The following is a 26905-nucleotide window of genomic DNA, read 5'->3' as shown; positions in this document are numbered from 1 at the left end:
AAAAAGGTAATGACACCAATGTTATCTATTGGAATTGTTTAGTACTGTTATACTGTTAAAAGTGTTTATACTATTTATGCTTTCAAGTCCAAGTTGAAGAAATCGTGTTAAATGTTGACAGCATAACTACCAAAATACAGAAGTATGTCCTTAATATTTTTGCAGTGCTATTTCTGTTGAAAAGTTAAAATGATTACATTAGAGATGTGATGTGCCACTTTTCAAGTGTCTGATGGCTTAAATTAATTTTCGTTAATTTTTCATATTTTGAATTCTTTTGAAAGGCTTACAAAAAAACGACATTTGAATTGTAATTCCATGCTATTGACAGGACTATTAATTTTAATGAAGTTAGCTTACCATGTTTACAGTATGATAATTGTGATAGAAATGTGAATTTTAGGCACAGAATATTTTTTTACAATTGAACAAGGCAGTAGATTATACAAGCTTGGACAGAAAGTTAATAATGACACCAATTTTTTTTTTTAATGGAATTGTTTAGTACTGTTTTACCATTTGTTTACTGTAAAAAGTGTTTATACTTTCAATTAACAAATTGAAGTCTTGTGAAAGGTTGACAGGATAACTGGCATTAACTGTCAAAATAATTAATAATAAGCCCTGAACCCTCCACCAGGACTTGGTCCTCTACCTACCGGGGCCTGCGGCCCTTGGACCCTGGCTACTAGGTTTTTCTGATTTCAAAAGTTGGCAGGTATGTCATTGCTCCCCTGACCTGAACAAGGGGATGGGTCAAATGCAGAGAGTACTTTTACCACACCTAGTGTGCGTGTGACTATCAGTGGTACTCTAACTTTAACTTTATTGCTTCTAAAGGGTGTCCGTAACACGGCAGTAAAACGGCTGCTCAAACAAAACAGAAGTCATGGTCATGGACCCACTAGCTGCGGAAGCTAGCTCTCCAATCAGCTAAATAAACTCAATAACTCCACGGTGACGTTTTGGTGGACTTACTGAGGAGTAAAACTGAAACAACATAAATAAAGGATTGCATTGTAAGTTAATAATACTAACACAGACACCCGTAAACCTGTTAGCATATTAGCTAATGCTAACGACGCTAGCTTCATTACATTACGACGGCACGTACAAATATGCTTGAAAACACTCCTACAGACATCCCACATGGGACGGTTTAGTAAGTAAGAATTGTTTTAGTTATATTGTAAAACTTACAAACGTTGCTTGGAGTGACGAACGAAGAAGCCAAACGAGTAGAAACGCTACGGACGACAAGAAGACTGACTGGCACTTCTGCTTCCGGTTCAAAGCTTCAAACAGCTGAAAATCACTTTCACCCCACAGCACCTGCAGTCAGCAAAAGATGGCGCCGTAGCACAAACAATAACACGCCATTTAAGAGTCTTCGCATGTGAATAGGGAAAACCCTTTGCTTTATAGCCGTCAGCAAAGAAAAATCCATAAATTAGCCGCACCGTTTTACAAGCCGCTGGGCTCAAAGCGTGGCAAGAAAGTTCCGGCGGATGTTCTAAAATAAATTAACAAAATTTAATAATTAATATTTTTTCCTAACTAAACTTTCCATAAAACAAAGTGTACATAAAAATACAGCTTCGCCAATTTAGTCATATTTTTTGCTTCTCTATGACTTTAGCTCCAGATGTCAAATTCAATTTCAGACTGGGCTCCTATTGAGGAGGGGGGGGGGGGGGGGTCTGGGGCCAAAAAAAACCCAACTTGATAGCTGCTAAGCACACATGCACATGTTACGACATAGAAACCACAAGACTTGCAACAGGAAGGTACAAGGGGGTCTCCAGTGCAGAAGCTGCAGCTTTTCTAGCGCTGCTCCAGCCGTCCATCGCCCCTAAGGAGTTTAAGGGATGGCAAAGGCGTGGGGTGTGGGTGAGGAGGTGGTATGTGTGTGTCATTGTGCCATTAATACATATTTTATTTTTTGTAAAAAAAAAAAAAAAATCTTCTTTCTTATTACCAGCATTCCTATTGTCTTTGTTTACGTGCCGTCTCCAACAATGGAAAACCTTGTTGACGCTTTGCCCCTACTACACTCTTAGAAATAAGGGTTCTAAAAGGGTTCTTCTACAAGGGCTGAGGTTCTAACTGGAACCATTTGCTTCTGAAAAACCCTTTCCCGAAGAAAGGGTTTTTCAAGGGTTCTTGGTAACGCTAATGGTTCCAGTAAGAACCATTTTGATCCAGAGAACCCTTTAAAACCCCTTTTCTGAATAATTGGTTTTAAAAGGGTTCTCACTAACACTAAGGGTTCCAGTAAGAACTATTTTGATCCAGAGAACCGTTTTTGGAAGAAAGAGTTCTTCAGGGATTGTTGAAAGCATGGGTAAGATCCTGTGTCACCAGGGACATACTTCCTGATAACATTTGCCAATAATGGTGCCTATCTTTAAATAAATGTTTTTCTCATTAAAATGTTTTGAATGTTTGTTCAATGTCAACATGATAAATGACCACAATATAATATGAACTAAACTGATCTGTAGAATACAATATGGTTCTTTATAGAACCCTCAGAAGACAAGACGGTTATCGGTGAAAACCTTTGAAAAGGGATGTTTTTAGAACCCCCTGTGTCAGGTCTAGATGAAACCCTTGAAACATGAAAGAGTTCTTTGTGGAACTCCCTGTGTGGGTTCTAGATGAAACCCTTGAAACATGAAAGGGTTCTTAGTGGAACTCCCTGCATAGGTTCTAGATGAAACCCTTGACAAATGAAAGGGTTCTTAGTGGAACTCCCTGTGTGGGTTCTAGATGAAACCCTTGAAATACGAAAGGGTTCTTAGTGGAACTCCCTGCGTGGGTTCTAGATGAAAGTCTTGAAATACAAAAGGGTTCTTAGTGGAACTCCCTGTGTGGGTTCTAGATGAAACCCTTGAAATACGAAAGGGTTCTTAGTGGAACTCCCTGCGTGGGTTCTTTGTAGAACCTCTCATGGGGGGGGGGGGGGTTCTGGGTGGAACCTTACACACACAGTTCTAGGTAGAACCCTCCAAAAGGGTTCCAGGTGGAACCTTTATAAAAAGGTTCTACCTGGAGCCAAAAAGGGTTCTCCTATGAGGACGAGCCGAAGAACCATATATGGTTCCACTTAGCACTTTTATTTCTAAGAGTGTAGCTTATCTAGCTAGCTTGAAGACATCTGTCTCCTATTTGCTGCCCTTAAAGCAGATTTGCCCAAAGTGCGGACGGGGGACCATTTGTGGCCCACTGCTATTTTTTTAACTGCACGTACTGAATAATGTATTGGTTTTGGAAATGAAAAAATATCAAAATGGCCCCCGCATTCTTTGATTTTTCAGTTCCAAGATCATTTAAAAAAATTTGCACAATATTATTTTAATTAATTTTTAATTTTTTTATTTATTTATAGGGGTGTAACGGTACACAAAAATACCTCGGTTTAGAGGTCACGGTACGGTTCATTTTCGGTACAGTAAGAAAACAACAAAATATAAATTTTTTTGGTTATTTATTCACCAAATTTGTAAACAATGGCATACCATACATATACACACAGGGTCCATTGCCAGGGTTAATGTGGTCAACATATATCAAATAAAAACTAAACAAGATAAGGCTCAGAATGGTTTCTTAACAAAACTTTTCTACATATAAAGTGCTTTTATTGATTGATTGATTGAGACTTTTATTAGTAGATTGCACAGTACAGTACATATTCCCGACAATTGACCACTAAATGGTAACACCCCAATTAGGGATGTCCCGATCCAGGTTTTTGCACTTCCGATCCGATACCGATATTGTTTTTGCATTTCCGATCCGATACCGATACTGACCGATACCGATACTGGCCTATCCGAGCATGTATTAAAGTTTAAAGTTATTTAGCCTACTTAGTTGTCAGAATCATGTTGAAAAGGGTTTTAGTACTCTTGATAACAACTAGCCAGCTGAATTAGGGGAGTTTGAATAATACACAATGGTTGGTAACAAGAAACTGACCTGTTTATTCAAGGATAAACACAAAATAGACAAAATTATACATGACAAACAGAAATGGCATCATTGAAACTCGGGCTGGGCGATATGGCCTTTTTTTAATATTGCGATATTTTAAGGCCATATTGCGATACACAATATATATCTCGATATTTTGCCTTAGCCTTGAATGAACACTTGATGCATATAATCACAGCAGTATGATGATTCTATGTGTTTTGATTGATTAGTTGAGACTTTTATTAGTAGGTTGCACAGTGAAGTACATATTCCGTACAATTGACCACTAAATGGTAACACCCCAATAAGTTTTTCAACTTGTTTAAGACGGGGTCCACTTAAATTGATTCATGATACAGATATATACTATCAGATATATACTATCATCATAATACAGTCATCACACAAGATAATCACATTGAATTATTTACATTATTTATAATCCAGGGTGTGGAGGGGGGCGCCGGATGTAAGTGTCAAAAAGACAGCCAAAAGAGTTTGATATGAGAATAAATCTAAAGTTAAAATATAGGGTAGAAATGCACCCATTTGCAGGAAATGTACCGTATTTTCCGCACTATAAGGCGCACCTAAAAACCACAAATTTTCTCAAAAGCTGACAGTGCGCCTTATAACCCGGTGCGCTTTATATATGGATAAATATTAAGATTCATTTTCATAAAGTTTCGGTCTCGTAACTACGGTAAACAGCCGCCATCTTTTTTCCCGGTAGAACAGGAAGCGCTTCTTCTTCTACGCAAGCAACCGCCAAGGTAAGCACCCGCCCCCATAGAACAGGAAGCGCTTCTTCTTCTACTGTAAGCAACCACCCGCCCGCGTAGAAGAAGGAAAAGCGCGCGGATATTACCGTACTTCATTTCCTTTGTGTGTTTACATCTGTAAAGACCACAAAATGGCTCCTACTAAACGACAGGGATCCGGTTCATGAAAAGACGCAATCTCTCGATCCGCACACGGATTACTATTTCACAGCAACTGATATTCCTGTGAACCGCACTGTGGATACAACGGGAGCACGTACGGTGAATATTCGCACCACAGGGAATGAGAAGTCATCCTTCACTGTGGTTCTAGCTTGCCATGCTAATGGCCAGAAACTTCCACCCATGGTGATATTCAAAAGGAAGACCTTGCCAAAAGAGACCTTTCCAGCCGGCGTCATCATAAAAGCTAACTCGAAGGGATGAATGAAGAAAAGATGAGCGAGTGGTTAAGGTAAGTTTAAGTTTACGCGAAGAGGCCGGGTGGCTTTTTTCACGCAGCTTCGTCCATGTTGATATACGACTCCATGCGCGCCCACATCACGCTGGTTTTAATATATTATTAAAGTTTGACTGACCTATTTAACTGTTTTTTTGACATTCCTTTAGCGCAGTTAGATGCGGCTTACAACACGGGGCGGCTTATAGGTGGACAAAGTTTTGAAATATGCCGTTCATTGAAGGCGCGGCTTATAACCCAGGGCGCCTTATGGTGCGGAAAATACGATAGTCTTGATTTTCAAAATGTTCTTTCAAGGCTTGCATGTCTACATTAAAACATTCTTCTTCATACTGCATTAATATATGCTACTTTTAAACTTTCATGCAGAGAAGGAAATCACAACTAAAAAAATGATGTGGAAATTTTTGCCTCGGCATTTTGATGGTGTGGACGTGTGGCACCGAATGGAGATCAGCGTCTCGACAGACGTCACAATATTTGAACAATGATGACGAAAACTGTTGTCTCTGTCGTGTCCGTGTGTCGAAAATTGTTATGCGCTTATTTTTTTATTTGATTTTGTGCGTGGCATAGATTTGCTATGCGCAGAGGACGCTTAAACAGTGCGCAATTGCACAGGCGAGCACCTTAGAGGGAGCGTTGCTCGCACGGCTGCGCTAGCATCACAGCTAAGGTTAGCCATGCTGCTACCTCTCTGCTCGGGGAGGACGTATACGTATGTGACGTATGACGTGACAGTATGTGACGTATGTCGTGACAGTATGTGACGTATGTAAGAAGGTGCACTTGCTGTCTGTGAGAGGGAGACACAGGAAAGAGTGAGAAGAGCCTGTCGTGTAATGCCAGCAGCTAAAAGCAACTGCGTGAGAATTGTGGATGTGTTGAAGGTGTGCTGGAAAATGCGGAACGGATATTAGGGAGCAGCAGAAAAGTGGAATGTATTATTTAAATCGGTGCGTTGGGAAACACGGACCGGAGTTTTTTTTTTAAACTGGATCTGGATCGGCATTTTCCCATGCCTTGCCGATACGCAATTTTTGGCAAATATCGGATCGGGACATCCCTAATATGGGCTCATTGTTCTTCCACCATAGAAGTGGGTCAAAATCTAGTTTTTAATGCAATATGGACTTATATCTGCTGCTATAAAAACATTTGTTATTGCTTTAGCCCTGCCTGACTCGCCGAGGAGAGGCTGCTTGAATGCGGTGGTGACGCTTCAAATGGGTTAGCATGTTTGACGTGTTGTCAGAAGCTGCTGCTGAACAACGTCGGCAAACCTCCGTCCTCCATTGTTGTATCACACTGCGAGCCGAAAAGTGCCCAAACGGGAGATCTTAACTAGGGATGTCCCGATCGGATCGGCTGCCGATATTTGCCAAAAATTGCGTATCGGCAAGGCATGGGAAAATGCCGATCCAGATCCAGTTTTAAAAAAGACTCCGGTCCGTGTTTTCCAACGCACCGATTTAAATAATACATTCCACTTTTCTGCTGCTCCGTAATTTCCGTTCCGCATTTTCCAGCACACCTTCAACACATCCACAATTCTCACCGACACCAGCAGATGACATGGCACCCCAAACCATCACCCAACCATGCAAATTTTGCATTTCCTTTGGAAATCGAGGTCCCAGAGTCTGGAGGAAGACAGGAGAGGCACAGGATCCACGTTGCCTGAAGTCTAGTGTAAAGTTTCCACCATCAGTGATGGTTTGGGGTGCCATGTCATCTGCTGGTGTCGGTCCACTCTGTTTCCTGAGATCCAGGGTCAACGCAGCCGTCTACCAGCAAGTTTTAGAGCACTTCATGCTTCCTGCTGCTGACCTGCTCTATGGAGATGGAGATTTCAAGTTCCAACAGGACTTGGCGCCTGCACACAGCGCAAAATCTACCCGTGCCTGGTTTACGGACCATGGTATTTCTGTTCTAAATTGGCCCGCCAACTCCCCTGACCTTAGCCCCATAGAAAATCTGTGGGGTATTGTGAAAAGGAAGATGCAGAATGCCAGACCCAAAAACGCAGAAGAGTTGAAGGCCACTATCAGAGCAACCTGGGCTCTCATAACACCTGAGCAGTGCCAGAAACTCATCGACTCCATGCCACGCCGCATTAACGCAGTAATTGAGGCAAAAGGAGCTCCAACCAAGTATTGAGTATTGTACATGCTCATATTTTTCATTTTCATACTTTTCAGTTGGCCAACATTTCTAAAAATCCCTTTTTTGTATTAGCCTTAAGTAATATTCTAATTTTGTGACACACGGAATTTTGGACTTTCATTTGTTGCCACTTCAAATCATCAAAATTAAATGAAATAAACATTTGAATGCATCAGTCTGTGTGCAATGAATAAATATAATGTACAAGTTACACCTTTTGAATGCAATTACTGAAATAAATCAAGTTTTTCAAAATATTCTAATTTACTGGCTTTTACCTGTATATCGTGTATCGCAATATGGCCTTAAAATATCGCAAATATTAAAAAAAGGCCATATCGCCCAGCCCTAGTTCAATGATGCCATTTCTGTTTGTCATGTATAATTTTGTCTATTTTGTGTTTATCCTTGAATAAACAGGTCAGTTTCTTGTTACCAACCATTGTGTATTATTCAAACTCCCCTAATTCAGCTGGCTAGTTGTTATCAAGAGTACTAAAACCCTTTTCAACATGATTCTGACAACTAAGTAGGCTAAATAACTTTAAACTTTAATACATGCTCGGATAGGTCAGTATCGATATCGGATCGGAAATGCAAAAACAGTATCGGTATCAGATCGGAAGTGCAAAAACCTGGATCGGGACATCCCTAATATGTCCGTGTGGAAACTCGTTCGGTACACCTCCGAACCGAACCGAAACCCCCGTACCGAAACGGTTCAATACAAATACCGTATTTTCCGCACCATAAGGCGCCCTGGGTTATAAGCCGCGCCTTCAATGAACGGCATATTTCAAAACTTTGTCCACCTATAAGACGCCCCGTGTTATAAGCCGCATCTAACTGCGCTAAAGGAATGTCAAAAAAAACAGTCAGATAGGTCAGTCAAACTTTAATAATATATTAAAAACCAGCGTGATGTGGGCGCGCATGGAGTCGTATATCAACATGGACGGAGCTGCGTGAAAAAAGCCACCCGGCCTCTTCGCGTAAACTTACCTTAACCACTCGCTCATCTTTTCTTCATCCATCCATCCCTTCGAGTTAGCTTTTATGATGACGCCGGCTGGAAAGGTCTCTTTTGGCAAGGTCTTCCTTTTGAATATCACCATGGGTGGAAGTTTCTGGCCATTAGCATGGCAAGCTAGAACCACAGTGAAGGATGACTTCTCATTCCCTGTGGTGCGAATATTCACCGTACGTGCTCCCGTTGTATCCACAGTGCGTTTCACAGGAATATCAGTTGCTGTGAAATAGTAATCCGTGTGCGGATGGAGAGATTGCGTCTTTTCATGAACCGGATCCCTGACGCTTAGTAGGAGCCATTTTGTGGTCTTTACAGATGTAAACACACAAAGGAAATGAAACGTACCGGTACGGTAATATCCGCGCGCTTCTTCTTCTTCTACGCGGGCGGGTGGTTGCTTACAGTAGAAGAAGAAGCGCTTCCTGTTCTATGGGGGCGGGTGCTTACCTTGGCGGTTGCTTGCGTAGAAGAAGAAGCACTTCCTCTTCTACGGGCAAAAAAGATGGCGGCTGTTTACCGTAGTTGCGAGACCGAAACTTTATGAAAATGAATCTTAATATTAATCCATATATAAAGCGCACCGGGTTATAAGCCGCACTGTCAGCTTTTGAGTACATTTGTGGTTTTTAGGTGCGGCTAATAGTGCGGAAAATACGGTACACGTACCGTTACACCCCTATTTATTTATAGATTATTTTTTTGTGACACTCATATTTGGTCCATGTGTTGCAGGTTTATGTCACAGGGGGGCGTGGCTCTGAGAACGGCGCCTCCAAAGACGTCTGGGTCTACGACACTCTGCACGACGAGTGGTCCAAAGCGGCGCCCATGTTGGTCGCCAGGTTCGGACACGGGTCGGCGGAGCTGGACCACACGCTTTACGTTGTGGGAGGACACACCTCTCTCGCGGGGTCCTTCCCCGCCTCCCCCTCCGTGTCGCTCAAACAGGTGGAGCAGTACGACCCTCAGACGAACAAATGGGCGCTGGTGGCGCCGCTCAGAGAAGGCGTGAGCAACGCCGCCGTGGTCGGCGCCAAAAACAAGCTGTTTGCCTTCGGAGGAACCAGCGCGAACAGGGACAAGTACCCCAAGGTGCAGTGCTTTGACCCCTGCCAGAACCGCTGGACCGTCCCGGCGACGTGTCCGCAGCTTTGGCGCTACACGGCGGCGGCGGTCGTCGGGAGCCACGTGGTCGTGATCGGCGGCGACACGGAATTCTCCGCCAGCTCCGCGTACCGCTTCAACAGCGAGACGTACCAGTGGTCCAAGTTCGGCGACGTGACGGCCAAACGGATCAGCTGCCACGCCGTGGCGTCGGGAAACAGACTGTACGTCGTCGGCGGCTACTTTGGGGCGCAGAGGTGCAAGACGCTGGACTGCTACGACCCGTCGTCGGACTCCTGGGACAGCGTGACCAGCGTTCCCTACTCGCTCATTCCCACGGCCTTCGTCAGCACATGGAAGTACCTGTCAGCCTAGAGACCTCATCTGGACCGCATCCAGGCGGTGAGTGTTCCCGACCTAAAACCCTCTCTCTCTCTCGCAGGTGAACGTCAGTTTGAGCCGGACTAGGCCGGTTTCCAGGCCCGCACTGTTGTCATGGTTGCCGCTGGTTACAGTTACACATTATCTCGCCGCTGTGGCGAGCGGGTGTTGGGTAAACACACGGCAGCCCCCGGTCTGCAGAGCTGGAGGAATGTCGGCGGCGTTGCTAATTACAGAGCGAGCGCCGCAACAGAGAGACCTCTGTCATCGGATCAGGCCTGGGCTTGTAGTGGCAGGTAGGCCAGCTGGCTGCCATGGAGTCCAGGCCCGGGACTTGAGGACGTTAGGAACACGTTTAGGGCTGTGGATTCAAACAGAAACCTTTAAAAAGAGGGCCGTGCAAAAAGTTAAGTAATAACTGAGAAGTTATAACCGTGGCAAAACTCTAGACCAGTGTTTTTCAACCTTTTTTTGAGCCAAGGCACATTTTTTGCGTTGACAGTAAAAAGTTGTTGTGGCAATTGTTGGATATGACTTTAAACCATAACCAACCAAGCATCAATATAGCTCTTGTCTCAAAAGAGGTGTACTGTCACCACCTGTCACATCACGCGGTGACTTATTTTGAGTTTTTTGCGGTTTTCCTGTGTAGTGTTTTAGTTCTAGTCTTGCGCTCCTATTTTGGTGGCTTTTTCTCTTTTTTTGGTATTTTCCTGTAGCAGTTCCATGTCTTCTTTTGAGGGATATTTCCCGCATCTGCTTTGTTTTAGCAATCAAGACAATTTCAGTTGTTTTTATCCTTCTTTGTGGGGACATTGTTGATTGTCATGTCATGTTCGGATGTACAATGTGGACGCCGTCTTTGCTCCACAGTAAGTCTTTGCTGTCGTCCAGCATTCTGTTTTTGTTGACTTTGTAGCCAGTTCAGTTTTAGTTTCGTTCTGCATAGCCTTCCCTAAGCTTCAATACCTTTTCTTAGGGGCACTCACCTTTTGTCATACCTGCCAACTACTCCGGTTTTCCCGTAATTAGTATGGTTTTCATCAACCTATTCCGGGTTACGGTTGCAGTGATAAAAAATACGGTTTTTCATTAATTACATTTTTTTTTTTTTTTTAAGTTTTATTCACGAAATCGCGTAACAACAATCACAATCGACACTGCTTCTCGTAACTTCCTATCGAGCCATTCCGAATGCCATGCGCGAGGCTATTTATAGCACCGCTGCCAAGCACGAGGCACCAGTTGCCATTGTTTCCAAACGAGCGAACGATCATGGAATCAGCCGGAGAAAAATCGTAAACGAGTCTTAAACCGAAAAGAAAACTGCAGTCATTCCGTGAAGAATATTCAAAAGCCTATCCGGGAATAATTATCCGTTCCAAAAAGGGTGAAAACTACGCGAATTGCACCTTGTGCAGACAAGATTTTTCGATCGGACACGGAGGAATTAGCGATGTAAAAGACCACGTTGGGACAAAAAAACACAAGTCTAATGCCGTTGCTAAATTTTGATTTTAGCCACAAAAAGGTAATGACACCAATGTTATCTATTGGAATTGTTTAGTACTGTTATACTGTTAAAAGTGTTTATACTATTTATGCTTTCAAGTCCAAGTAGAAGAAATCTTGTTAAATGTTGACAGCATAACTACCAAAATACAGAAGTATGTCCTTAATATTTTTGCAGTGCTATTTCTGTTGAAAAGTTAAAATGATTACATTAGAGATGTGATGTGCCACTTTTCAAGTGTCTGATGGCTTCAATAAATTTTCATTCATTTTTCATATTTTGAATTCTTTTGAAAGGCTTACAAAAAAACTACATTTGAATTGTAATTCCATGCTATTGACAGGACTATTAATTTTAATGAAGTTAGCTTACCATGTTTACAGTATGATAATTGTGATAAAAATGTGAATTTTAGGCACAGAATATTTTTTACAATTGAACAAGGCAGTAGATTATACAAGCTTGGACAGAAAGTTAATAATGACACCAATTTTTTTTTTAATGGAATTGTTTAGTACTGTTTTACTATTTGTTTACTGTAAAAAGTGTTTATACTTTCAATTAACAAATTGAAGTCTTGTGAAAGGTTGACAGGATAACTGGCATTAACTGTCAAAATAATTTCAAACTATTGAAGTTAGCTTACAGAATAAACATGTCAATCAACCCATATGATTTTTGCTGTAATATTTTTGTTTTGAAAAGTCACTGTGACTGATAGAAAAGTGATGGTTTTAGCAACATTTTAACCTGTCTGGATGCTAATAATCATTTTGCGTCGGGGGGCCTGAACCCCCCACCAGGACTTTGTCCTGGAGCTACCGGGGCCTGCGGCCCCTGGACCCTGGCTACTAGGTTTTTCTGATTTCAAAAGTTGGCAGGTATGTGAGGACGTTAGGAACACGTTTAGGGCTGTGGATTCAAACAGAAACCTTTAAAAAGAGGGCCGTGCAAAAAGTTAAGTAATAACTGAGAAGTTATAACCGTGGCAAAACTCTAGACCAGTGTTTTTCAACCTTTTTTTGAGCCAAGGCACATTTTTTGCGTTGACAGTAAAAAGTTGTTGTGGCAATTGTTGGGTATGACTTTAAACCATAACCAACCAAGCATCAATATAGCTCTTGTCTCAAAGGAGGTGTACTGTCACCACCTGTCACATCACGCGGTGACTTATTTTGAGTTTTTTGCGGTTTTCCTGTGTGTAGTGTTTTAGTTCTTGTCTTGCGCTCCTATTTTGGTGGCTTTTTCTCTTTTTTTGGTATTTTCCTTTAGCAGTTTCATGTCTTCTTTTGAGCGATATTTCCCGCATCTGCTTTGTTTTAGCAATCAAGACAATTTCAGTTGTTTTTATCCTTCTTTGTGGGGACATTGTTGATTGTTATGTTCGGATGTACAATGTGGACGCCGTCTTTGCTCCACAGTAAGTCTTTGCTGTCGTCCAGAGGTGGGTAGTAACGCGCTACATTTACTCCGTTACATCTACTTGAGTAACTTTTGGGATAAATTGTACTTCTAAGAGTAGTTTTAATGCAACATACTTTTACTTTTACTTGAGTACCGTATTTTCCGCACTATAAGGCGCACCTAAAAACCACAAATTTTCTCAAAAGCTGACAGTGCGCCTTATAACCCGGTGCGCTTTATATATGGATAAATATTAAGATTCATTTTCATAAAGTTTCGGTCTCGCAACTTCGGTAAACAGCCGCCATCTTTTTTCCCGGTAGAACAGGAAGCGCTTCTTCTTCTACGCAAGCAACCGCCAAGGTAAGCACCCGCCCCCATAGAACAGGAAGCGCTTCTTCTTCTACTGTAAGCAACCACCTGCCCGCGTAGAAGAAGAAAAAGCGCGCGGATATTATCATTTCCTTTGTGTGTTTACATCTGTAAAGACCACAAAATGGCTCCTACAAAGCGACAGGGATCCGGTTCATGAAAAGACGCAATCTCTCCATCCGCACACGGACTACTATTTCACAGCAACTGATATTCCTGTGAACCGCACTGTGGATACAACGGGAGCACGTACGGTGAATATTCGCACCACAGGGAATGAGAAGTCATCCTTCACTGTGGTTCTAGCTTGCCATGCTAATGGCCAGAAACTTCCACCCATGGTGATATTCAAAAGGAAGACCTTGCCAAAAGAGACCTTTCCAGCCGGCGTCATCATAAAAGCTAACTCGAAGGGATGGATGAAGAAAAGTTGAGCGAGTGGTTAAGGTAAGTTTAAGTTTACGCGAAGAGGCCGGGTGGCTTTTTTCACGCAGCTTCGTCCATGTTGATATACGACTCCATGCGCGCCCACATCACGCTGGTTTTAATATATTATTAAAGTTTGACTGACCTATTTGACTGTTTTTTTGACATTCCTTTAGCGCAGTTAGATGCGGCTTACAACACGGGGCGGCTTATAGGTGGACAAAGTTTTGAAATATGCCGTTCATTGAAGGCGCGGCTTATAACCCAGGGCGCCTTATGGTGCGGAAAATACGGTATATTTATAGAGAAGAAACGCTACTTTTACTCCGCTACTTTTATCTACATTCAGCTCGCTACTCGCTACTAATTTTTATCGATCTGTTAATGCACGCTTTGTTTGTTTTGGTCTGTCAGACAGACCTTCATAGTGCCTGCGTTTCAACAAATACAGTCACTGGTGACGTTCACTCCGTTCCACCAATCAGATGCAGTCACCGGTGACGTTGGACCAATCAAACAGAGCCAGGTGGTCACATGACCTGACTTAAACAAGTTGAAAAACTTAATGGGGTGTTACCATTTAGTGGTCAATTGTACGGAATATGTACTGTACTGTGCAATCTACTAATAAAAGTTCCTATCAATCAATCAAAAGTGTGAAGGAAAAAAGATACTTTTTTATTTCAACCGTACATACCGTCAAAAGCCTAAAGACTGACTGCACAGTTCCTGTCTTCACAATAAAAGTGCCGCTCCATCGCGCCTGCGCTTTCAAAATAAGAGTCTCCGAAAGCCAGCGCAAACAAGCTAGCAAGCTACGGAGTTTGCCGCCAATGTATTTCTTGTAAAGTGTATAAAAACGAATATGGAAGCTGGACGAATAAGAAGCCAAAAACCAACCACTTTCATGTGGTATTAGACAGAAAGGAGGAACTTTTTTTCTCCTCCATTTGAAAACGTGGACGTTATCATCACGACTGTCTGATTACAATCAATGCAAGTCATCAGAATCAGGTAATACACCAACTTATATTCTTGTCTTTATGAAAGAAAGGAATCTATATGTGTTAAACATGCATGTATATTCATTAAAACACCTTTAACATGTAAACAAAAACGGCAAAATAAATAAATATAAATTATATACTGTATATATCAATGTATGTATATGTGTATATATATGTGTGTATATATATATATATATATATGTGTGTGTGTGTATATGTTACTCATCAGTTACTCAGTACTTGAGTAGTTTTTTCACAACATACTTTTTACTTTTACTCAAGTAAATATTTGGGTGACTACTCCTTATTTTTACTTGAGTAATAAATCTCTAAAGTAACAGTACTCTTACTTGAGTACAATTTCTGGCTACTCTACCCACCTCTGCTGTCGTCCAGCATTCCGTTTTTGTTTACTTTGTAGCCAGTTCAGTTTTAGTTTCGTTCTGCATAGCCTTCCCTAAGCTTCAATACCTTTTCTTAGGGGCACTCACCTTTTGTTGATTTTTGATTTAAGCATTAGATACCTTTTTTACCTGCACACTGCCTCCCGCTGTTTCCGACATCTACAAAGCAACCTGCTGCCACCTACTGATATGGAAGAGTATTACACGGTTACTCTGCCGAGCTCTAGACAGCACCGACACTCAACAACAACACATCGTTTTGCAGACTGTAATTACTGGTTTGCCGCATTCAAGCAGCCTCTCCTCGGCGAGTCAGGCAGGGCTAAAGCAATAACAAATGTTTTTATAGCAGCAGATTTAAGACCATATTGCATTAAAAGCTAGATTTTGACCCACTTCTATGGTGGAAGAACGAGCCCATATATCCTCTTACTGCCACAAGTTAGCCAGGTACTACCTCGCCATACCTGCTACCTCCGTGCCCAGTGAAAGGGTATTTTCCACAGCTGGAGACATTTTAACTGCAAGCAGTTCTCCTCTTTCTGCAGACAATGTGGATAAACTGATTTTTCTGGCAAAAAACATGAACATTGAGTGAAAGTCACCAGGGTTAAAGGCTGGGGGGGGGGAGGGAAAGAAATGTTAATCTGAGGCTGAGTTGACTTGAAATTGTTTAATGTTGCACTTTTTGTATGTCAAAGAAAAGTTTTGTCATTTTATTTAATCTGAGCAACAACTTGAAGCAGTTTAATGTTGCACTTTATATGTAGAAATGTTTTGTTAAGAAACCAATTCTGAGCCTTATCTTATTTAGTTTTTATTTTATATATGTTGACTGCATTAACCCTGGCAATCGACCCTGTGTGTGCCGTATTTTTCGGACTATAACTCGCAGTTTTTTTCATAGTTTGGCCGGGGGTGCGACTTATACTCAGGAGCGACTTATGTGTGAAATGATTAACACGTTAGCGTAAAATATCAAATAATATTATTTATCTCATTCACGTAAGAGACTAGACGTATAAGATTTCATGGGATTTAGCGACAGATTGTTTGGTAAACGTATAGCATGTTCTATATGTTATAGTTATTTGAATGACTCTTACCATAATATGTTACGTTAACATACCAGTTGGTTATTTATGCCTCATATAACGTACACTTATTCAGCCTGTTGTTCACTATTCTTCATTTATTTTAAATTGCCTTTCAAATGTCTATTCTTGGTGTTGGCTTTTATCAAATAAATTTCCCCCAAAAATGCGACTTATACTCCAGTGCGACTTATATATGTTCAGTGTTTCCCACAGGACAGGCATCTATTTGTGGTGGTGTGGGCGGCGGGTGGTGGTGGCGGCGGCAGCGCCGATGACCAAGAAGAACGCGGAGTTGGAATATAATTACAACATTTTATGTACATATTTATATACAGATTTGAACAATTAGTGATTCACTGAAATATATTCATTAATTGTGGTTCCTACAAAAAATATATCTTATAAAATATAAAAGCTAAAATGTCTCTTAAAGCTCTGCCCCTTTAATTAGTGAATACTAAATAATTTAACTTTAGCCTACTACTACAACCATATTATTTACCAGCAACATGAAGTGAAACAGAGGCGGAGGTGTCCTGCCACAGTCAGTCAAACTCCTCCTCCTCCTCCTGCTGCTGCTGAACAGGTCGCACCTGTGGTCCGGACTGTAGGCCTACCTCCTCTCCAAGTCGAGCCCTTTTCGGCCGTTGAAAATATTTTTCTCTACTCATCTGTGTGAAGGAGTGAACATCCAACATTAGAATTATTACTAACGAGCGAAAGCGCTCTATGTACAGTGCCGTCTAACCTTAAGCGGCAGCAGCTCAACACATGCAGGGTTCAACGTTAAGCTTTTTTTCTACTTGCCCGACTTCTCAAATCTACTTGCCCCAATATTTTTACTTGTCCTGCCTAGGTTTTTTTCTGGCTGTGTAGTGCTCATGGCTTATATCTTACTAAAATTCTTCCCGTTGACTATTTACAACACTACACAGTAATTATTATTATTATTATTATCTATAATTACATTTAAATGGCATTGCATACATGTAAAATTAAATGCTATTTCACTTTATTTGACCAGTAGCAGTTATACCCATCTGAACAGGTCAGCCACCTGTTTAAAGCCCGATCACAGTTGAAATCTTGAAATGAAGGGCCTTTAATGGCCAAAACATTAACCTGGACAACATTTTAACAGCTGGTTGGCTCAGATTTTATTCTTTTCAATGCATTCACATGCTGCAGTGGACAGTGGACAATTTAGCTTCAGTCCATGTGTGTTTATTGACAACAGGGCTATAACCTGGACACGTTAGCTCGTCGGTGAAACGCTCGGTGAAATTGCGGATTAACGTTAAATATATGACGAGCCGCGAGCGATGCAGCTATAACCTATCTACCTATAACACCTGTAAAAATGAAGCAAAGCTACCACGCTAGCAAGCGTTAGCTAGTTGGCTATGAGCCACCAAGCTGCTAACTATCGCCAAAAGGCACCATTTAAGATTTTTTCCCTATGGCATCCTGGATCAAGGCTTTCAGCAGCTTTTGGACGTTTGAGGTAGAAACGTAGGAAGCGCCATCATTATGAAAAGTAGCCGGCGAGTATTTTGATCCCGTCCGTCCATTCGTCCCTCTTCTTCTTCTTCTTCTTCTTCTTCTTCTTATGGCCCACCAGGTGAATTAAGTGCTATTGGCGGAGTTACAATGCATAGTAGGCTACCGCCACCTACTGCACCGGAGGTGTAACTACAAGCAACATTCACAGACAGTCCCATTGCTTTTATGAGCGGTCGAGCGAGTCAAAAGCCGAAAAATCCATTTGTGGCAGACGTAATTCTTTCGTGGCGGGCCGCCACAAATAAATGAATGTGTGGGAAACACTGATGTAGGGACGGCGTGGCGCAGTGGAAGAATGGCCGTGCGCGACCCGAGGGTCCCTGGTTCAATCCCCACCTAGTACCAACCTTGTCATGTCCGTTGTGTCCTGAGCAAGACACTTCACCCTTGCTCCTGATGGGTGCTGGTTAGCGCCTTGCATGGCAGCTCCCTCCATCAGTGTGTGAATGTGTGTGTGAATGGGTAAATGTGGAAGTAGTGTCAAAGCGCTTTGAGTACCTTGAAGGTAGAAAAGCGCTATACAAGTACAACCCATTTATCATTTATTTATTTATGTTTTTTCCCTTCTTTATTATGCATTTTCGGCCGGTGCGACTTATACTCCGAAAAATACGGTTATTGTTGTGTTAAAAGGATAAAGCCATTGTTTACAAATTTTGGTAAATAAATAACCAGAAAATGTATATTTTGTTGTTTTCTTACTGTACCGAAAATGAACCGAACCATGACCTCTAAACCGAGGTACGTACTGAACCGAAATTTTTGTGTACCGTTACACCCTTAGGTTACAGTAGTGATGGGTCCGGCAACACCGATGCATCGGCGCATGCGTCGAGCTCATAGAGCGAAACCCTGTGTCGGTGCGCGTACCGCTTTTAGAAAGTCACGTGACCGATCATGAGCTGTTTTGGTCACGTGACCGATACGCCAACTGTGTCGCACTGACGCCTCCTCTGTGCCCTGTGAGCGGCTCTTTTCTACAGCCGGAGAAATAATAACTAAGAAGAGAAATCGTCTAAAATGTAATACGTCGGAACATTTTTTTTTTTTTTTTTTTTAATAAAAATGTGTAAAAAAAAATAAAATTAAAAAAATTCCCAGTCCACAATCATCCACAACACGTTCTCTTAGATTTCCATGTTATGATACATGTTCACATTATTTATTGACTGTATCTAAAAAAGAGAAAAATATATTTTTATTTAAATGAAGATATGAAATAATCCTAAATGAAATACAATGACTTGGTTTATATTATTGTATATACTAGGGCAGGGGTCACCAACGCGGTGCCCGCGGTCACCAGGTAGCCCGTAAGGACCAGATCAGTCGCCCGCTCGCCTGTTCTAAAAATAGCTCAAAGAGCAGCACTTACCAGTGAGCTGCCTCTATTTTTTAAATTTTATTTATTTACTAGCAAGCTGGTCTCGCTTTGCTCGACATTTTTTAATTCTAAAAGAGACAAAACTCAAATAGAATTTGAAAATCCAAGAAAATATTTTAAAGACTTGGTCTTCACTTGGAATAAGCGGTAGAAAATGGATGGATGGATGGGTCTTCACTTGTTTAAATAAATTCATTTATTTTTTACTTTGCTTCTTATTACTTTTAGAAATACAATTTTAGAGAAAAAAATACAACCTTAAAAATGATTTTAGGATTTTTAAACAAATATACCTTTTTACCTTTTAAATTTCTTCCTCTTCTTTCCTGACAATTTAAATCAATGTTCAAGTTTTGTTTTTTGTTTTTTTAGAATAATAAATATTTTAGCTTCTGTTTTTTCGACGAAGAATATTTGAAATATTTCTTCAAACTTACTATGATTAAAATTCAAAAAAAAAATATTCTGGCAAATCTAGAAAATCTGTAGAATCAAATTTAAATCTTATTTCCAAGTATTTTGAATTTCTTTTAAAAATTTTGTTCTGGAAAATCTAGAAGAAATACTGATTTGTCTTTGTTAGAAATATAGCTTGGTCCAATTTGTTATATATTCTAACAAAGTGCAGATTGGATTTTAACCAATTTAAAACAAAATTCTAAAATGTATCTTAATCAGGAAAAATTACTAAATTATTTTTTTAATTTTTTCAAAAAGATTCAATTAGCTAGTTTTTCTCTTCTTTTTGTCGGTTGAATTTTGAATTTTAAAGAGTCGAAATTGAAGATAAACTATGTTTCAAAATTGTATTTTAATTTTTTTCGTGTTTTCTCCTCTTTTAAACCGTTAAATTAAGTGTTTTTTTCATCACTTATTCTCTACAAAAAACCTTCCGTAAAAGGAAAAAAAAAATGTACGACGGAATGACAGACAGAAATACCCATTTTTTATATATATATAAATGTATTTATTTAGCTATTCTTGTTTAAATCACACTTACGTGTAACTTACAAATGACAATATATTTATTTATTTAAGTGTGTATCAAACTGGTAGCCCTTCGCATTAATCAGTACCCAAGAAGTAGTTTTTGGTTTCAAAAAGGTTGGTGACCCCTGTACTAGGGCATCAAATCAGTGTCAGTTGAGTCGGTCCATAGGTTGCCTGTAGGGATTTTTAATGTCCAGCAGATGTCAGTATTTAGTGACACAGTATCGACACAGTATCAATACAGTTTTGCAATGTGTCGAAACGCTTCATGACGCCTCATCAACCCATCACTAGGTTACAGTGTATGTAAAACTTGACAAAACAGTCTCATAGTTTGGAAGGTTCTTAAATGCGACCGAACGTGCTTGAGTCTCCGCATCTAAAAGACCATGTTTTATTATTGCGTGGCGCTTTGGTGTTTATTAGCTTTGATTCGAAAGTAAACATAGTGTTTAGTGCGTGCTTTTGGCCGGGGATTCCTTTTGTTGTTGCGACATCGCACGCCTTTTCCGTCTATTTAAACCTTGTCTCGTACGGACAAGCCCTTTTGTTTTGCACGCTTTGAACCTCCTAAGTGCATACTTGTCCTATAGGCGTGTTATTTTCACTCCGACAGATCCTTTTCTGGGACGCGGGAACCACATTTTCTTCCCCCCTCTGGTAAACAAGCGTGTAACTTCCATACGGCCAGCGCGCCGTCCCATGCCAAGGGGGTGACGTAAAGCCGACTGGCGGGCGAGACACAGCTGGATGTGAGGGGTCTGAGCGGCGCGCATTTTGGGTTTCGGGGGGTGGGGGTGGGGACGGAGACAGACAGGCTGGCTTGAGTAAAAAAGATCAAGGCGCCGCATCCTTCTGTGGTTACCGCGGCGACTGACTGCCGCCGCTGCTTTTATGTTTAATTAAAGCGGAGAAAAGGGGAGAATAAGCCGAGATTTGCGGGGATCTCACCTGTTGAAGCGGGACCACGTTCACACACTTAATGTTGACACGCACACATTCTTGTATTTCTTACCTTCTTGAGACCCCCGAAAAATGCCTACCTCTTTAGGACCACCCTTTCTAGATACATAAATAATTTGTATTTGCAACATTGATAATATATACATTCTATGCAAATATAAAAATGGTAGGCTTTTTGTCACGTTCAAACACTGAGGACATCTATTAAACAAGACAAAAGGCAAGGAATCAAACACAGACATAATTAAATTTGGACTCAATATTGAGGAGAGACATGGCCACTGCACCACGCTCTGACGAAGAAGGTTTTCGTCTCCTCTTTTATTCAGGTGTTCAATGTTCACGCACCAACACATGTCACAGCAGGAATGGGAAGTATGTAAAACAGTCATTGTTTTCGGTCGCTTTGAAGACCAAGAAGAGGATTTCTCGGGCTTGGGCTCTTCCTGGATCCAGCTGGGGCAGGTGTTGGAGGACAATGGATAACCCCTCCCGTCTCCTGACCAAGGCAACTTCAAGAGGGCAGCGGGTCGTAAATAGCGTTGACCTCGGTTACCAAATAGTTGGAAGAGAGTTTGTGAAATACTTCAGAGAGAGAGAGTTTAACACTTCAAAGAGAGTTCCTCTGGAAGTTGAGCAGATCCTGCCATCTGTCCGTGTTGAAATCACAGTGGAGTTTTACGAGCCTTCTTCCTCTTGTTAGGCCTCGAAAGACAGCATTCATAATACGTTTCTTTTGTGATAACTTACAAACAATTATTCCAACACTTTTATTTATTTTTTTTGTAATTGGTTTTTAATCTTCATTATTTACTTCGTTATTACAGTATGTCTCTATATCAGGGGTCACCAACGCGGTGCCCGCGGGCACCAGGTCGCCCGTAAGGACCAGATGAGTCGCCCGCCGGCCTGTTCTAAAAATAGCTCAAATAGCAGCACTTACCAGTGAGCTGCCTCTATCTTTTAAATTTGATTTATTTACTAGCAAGCTGGTCTCGCTTTGCTCGACATTTTTAATTCTAAGAGAGACAAAACTCAAATAGAATTTGAAAATCCAAGAAAATATTTTAAAGACTTGGTCTTCACTTGTTTAAATAAATTCATTTATTTTTTTACTTTGCTTCTTATAACTTTCAGAAAGACAATTTTAGAGAAAAATTACAACCTTAAAAATGATTTTAGGATTTTTAAACACATGTACCTTTTTTACCTTTTAAATTCTTTCCTCTTCTTTCCTGACAATTTAAATCAATGTTCAAGTAATTTTTTTTTTTAATTGTAAATAATAATAAATACATTTTAATTTAATTCTTCATTTTAGCTTCTGTTTTTTCGACGAAGAATATTTGTGAAATATTTCTTCAAACTTATTATGATTAAAATTCAAAAAAAATATTCTGGAAAATCTAGAAAATCTATTTTAAAGTCTTTTGAATTTCTTTAAAAAACATTGTCCTGGAAAATCTAGAAGAAATAATGATTTGTCTTTGTTAGAAATATAGTCCAGTCAAAGTGCATACTTGCCAACCCTCCCGGATTTTCCGGGAGACTCCCGAAATTCAGCGCCTCTCCCGAAAACCTCCCGGGACAAATTTTCTCCCGAAAATCTCCCGAAATTCAGGCAGACTCAGGTCCTCCACAATATAAAAAAGCGTACCTGCCCAATCACGTTATAACTATAGAATGATGGAGGGCGAGTTCTTGGTTTCTTATGTGGGTTTATTGTTAGGCAGTTTCATTAACGTCCTCCCAGCGCGGCAACAACACACAACAACAGCAGTCACTTTTTTGTATACCGTAAAGCAGTTCGTCTGCCGTAAACAGCAATGTTGTGACACTCTTAAACAGGACAATACTGCCATCTAGTGCATTTGATGAAAGCACTTTTGTGCGTGCCACACATCATTGCATCATCAGAGAGGACGTTCAGCATGGTTAGAAAAATAGTGACAGAGAATAGAACAAGGATGGACAATTCAACCCTTAACTCAACAATGAGTAGATGAGTGTTATGTGTGTGTGTATATGTGTAAATAAATGAACACTGAAATTCAAGTATTTATTTTACATATATATATATATATATATGTATGTGTGGGAAAAAATCACAAGACTATTTCATCTCTACAGGCCTGTTTCATGAGGGGGGGTACCCTCAATCGTCAGGAGATTTTAATGGGAGCATTCGCATACCATGGTTTATATAGGGCACAGAGTGGGTGGGTACAGGCTGGCCTAGGGGCGTGGTGATTGGCTCATGTGTTACCTAGGAGGTGTTTCCGTCTATGGCGGCATGCTGTTACAATTTCGCTGCGCTTGTTGAGCGATGACAGGTCTGGACGGTAAATAATAAACAGTTTCTCTTTCAAGCATAGGTTGCATCTTTTATTACCACTATTGTAAGGTGTGCTGGATGCAAGAATTTGCCATGTTATTGAATATTCAACATTATTGTCTTTGAGGTCCCAAATGTGTTTGCTGAGTTCTGTGGTATTTCGCAGGTTTTTGTTCCTGAAAGAAGCCTTGTGATTGTTCCAATCACAAGGCTCAACAAGCGCAGCGAAATTGTAACAGCATGCCGCCATAGACGGAAACACCTCCTAGGTAACACATGAGCCAATCACCACGCCCCTAGGCCAGCCTGTACCCACCCACTCTGTGCCCTATATAAACCATGGTATGTCTCATCGAAGTCATTGCCTTCCGGAAAGCTCGGACCACAGTTGTGACCGAAATATCCGCCCAGGCATTTACGATCCACTGGCAGATGTTGGCGTATGTCGTCCGGCGCTGTCTCCCTGTCTTAGTGAAGGTGTGTTCGCCTTCGGTCATCCATTGTTCCCACGCCGTTCGCAGTCGTGCTTTAAATGCCCTGTTGACACCAATATCCAGCGGTTGGAGTTCTTTGGTTAATCCACCCGGAATGACGGCGAGTGTTGTATTTGTGTGCTTCACTTGTTTTTTGACACCATCTGTGATGTGGGCGCGCATGGAGTCGTATATCAACATGGAACACACAAAGGAAATGAAACGTAATACCCGCGCGCTTCTTCTTCTATGGGGGCGGGTGGTTGCTTACCATAGAAGAAGAAGCGCTTCCTCTTCTACGGGGAAAAAAGATGGCGGCTGTTTACCGTAGTTGCGAGACCGAAACTTTATGAAAATAAATATTTATATTAATCCATACATAAGGCGCACCGGGCTATAAGCCGCACTGTCAGCTTTTGTGAAAATTTGTGGTTTTTAGGTGCGGCTTATAGTGCGGAAAATACGGTATGTGTATATATATATATATAGCTAGAATTCACTGAACGTCAAGTATTTCTTATATATAAATATATATATATATTTATATATAAGAAATACTTGACGTTCAGTGAATTCTAGCTGTAAATATACTCCTCCCCTTTTAGCCACGCCCCCGTCCCGCCCCGTTTGCAATTGGTTTTTAACCTTCATTATTTACTTCAAGTTATTACAGTATGTCTCTATATACATATTCATTTGATCTTTTTTATTATTTTTGGCCAAAGGGGGCACATTTAAATTTCTTACACACACTTGTTATTTCATATGTTGACCAAAGGGGGAGCACTTTTAAAACCGAGACACAATGTCGTCATATGACAGCTACTTTTCCTTCTTCGTGTCTCAAGAAGAGTAGAAATACAAGAACACACACACACAAGACCTGCAATGTACTTGAATTTCATTTCATCATCGGCCATGACACAAAAGTGTGGAGCTACACTCAGACCGCCCTCGTGTGGGTCTTGTGTTTGTGAGCCAGGGCGAGCAGATGGCGCCAAAATCTTATTAGTGGCGGGCCACCACAGATAAGTAAATGTAGAGGGAACACCACACACACACACACACACACACACACACACACACACACACACACACACACACACACACACACACACACACACACACACACACACACAGGAGTAGCCGCAGGAGTAAGACCAGAAGAAGCAAAGCTATATTTTGCTCACTTTGGCAGCCGAGACTAATGCCTGCCTAAAAATACTTAACTCCAGAGGCTGACAACTTTCAGCTGGGGTCAGTGTGTGTGTGTGTGTGTGTGTGTGTGTGTGTGTGTGTGTGTGTGTGTGTGTGTGTGTGTGTGTGTGTGTGTGTGTGTGTGTGTGTGTGTGTGTGTGTGTGTGTGCGTGTGTGTGCGTGTGTGTGTGTGTGTGTGTGTTGTGTTTCTACCCTTCTTGAGACATCAACAAGGAAAAGTAGCTTCCATATGAGGACCAGTGGACAAGTTAGGACCGAAATCATGGTCCCAATACGGAAAACAAGTGTGTGTAGTTTAGGGCTGCAGCTAACGATTATTTTTCCATCGATTAATCTATAGATTATTTTTTCGATTAATCGGTTAATCTATAGATTATTTTTTCGATTAATCTATAGATTATTTTTCCTTTTACCGATTATTTTTTTAATTTAAAATGAAGAGGAAAAAATAAATGTAGGCCAGTTTTTTCAAAAAGCCTGGCTTTTATTTACAAAAAAAAAGTATGGCCACTCAGTCAACATTGACAACAACATGACAAAATATTCTGTAACAATGTAAACATTTAAAACTTTTAACATTTAACAAAATTAAAAGTAGCTTATTTGCTTTTTAATGTGCAAATATAAAAGTAAACATCCAGTGCAAATCTTAATATTCTGCAATAGTATAAGCATTTCAAAATTAAAAGTATTGCTTATTTTGCTTTAAAATGTGCAAAAATAAAGATAAACATCCAATACAAAAAAGTGCAAAACGGCCCCGCCTCTCCACAGCGTTAAAGAGGAGCGAGTCTTTGTAAACACTGAACAGGCACGCCAAACGCGCCTCTCAGAGCGAAACGGTGCTTTAGTTTATGAATTCACAACGCAGATACAAATGACACATTCATGTTTTTGTGTAATGATGACAACGTATACGCACGCGGACGATTGACTAGTTGATGGTGATGGCAAGAACGCTGTCGGTTTTCTTTTCAAATGTTCCTTCATAGCCGTTGTGCTGCTATGATAGGCCATTTCCGCTCGACACAGTGTGCATACAACATTATTAGGCCGTTTATTGAAATACTCCCACACTTTTGACGACTTTTGACGACGTGCTTTTTCCCCTCGCTCGCATCGTCTGCTTTGCACTAATGCCTTGCATCGTCTATATTAGATATATAACAACGGGCGGGTGCGGGCGGATGGCGGGCGGGTGCGGTTCTGATCAAATGTTACATCGGGTGGATGGTGGATGGTTGACGACTTTCTGATGCGGTTGCGGATGAAATAATTGCCTATCCGCGCATCTCTAATGTATATATTATTAATGTTGTAAATACACTTCTTTATATATCTAGAAAGGCTGGTAATAAAGAGGTAGGCATTTTTCTCAGGTCTCAAGAAGGTCACAAATACGTGTGTGTGTGTGTGTTCGTTCGTTCTATTTCACGTTTATGTCAGAGCTGAAAACCTGCACTCAGCTGTTTTAAAGTTGTTTCCCTAACAATCTCTCTACGGCACACAACTCCAAACACACACCAGAAGTCATACAAGCGGACACAAATACTGGGGGTGTCACCTTGCTGACATTACCCGTCCTTTTGAAAACTTGCCAGCCGTGCTTCCTCTAATTCGGGAGGAATGAAGGTGTGGCCTGCATTCCTATACGCAGAAGATGAGTTGCTTGTGTTTGCTTGTATGATCAATATTAAAGTAACAGTAGAGTGGAGAAACAAGTTGACTTGATACCAGGCCTGGGCAATTGTTTTATTTGTCATTAACAGAGGTGGGTAGAGTAGCCAGAAATTGTACTCAAGTAAGAGTACTGTTACTTTAGAGATTTATTACTCAAGTAAAAGTAAGGAGT

General features: G+C 41.0%; 1 protein-coding gene across 1 annotated transcript in view; it reads left to right on the top strand.

Annotated features, from left to right (window-relative positions):
* The window catches only part of enc3 (ectodermal-neural cortex 3), a 52958-nt gene that overhangs the window by 15473 nt on the left and 10580 nt on the right, over nucleotides 1-26905 (top strand). Inside the window, exon 3 of the mRNA XM_061976198.1 lies at nucleotides 9152-9925. Within this exon, the coding sequence (XP_061832182.1) occupies nucleotides 9152-9898 (747 nt within the window). The 3' untranslated portion in view covers nucleotides 9899-9925. The remainder of the gene's footprint in view (nucleotides 1-9151; nucleotides 9926-26905) is intronic.

Source organism: Nerophis lumbriciformis, linkage group LG14 (assembly GCF_033978685.3).
Source record: "Nerophis lumbriciformis linkage group LG14, RoL_Nlum_v2.1, whole genome shotgun sequence".
NCBI classification, from domain to species: domain Eukaryota; kingdom Metazoa; phylum Chordata; class Actinopteri; order Syngnathiformes; family Syngnathidae; genus Nerophis; species Nerophis lumbriciformis.
This window is presented reverse-complemented; position numbering and strand designations above follow the sequence as displayed.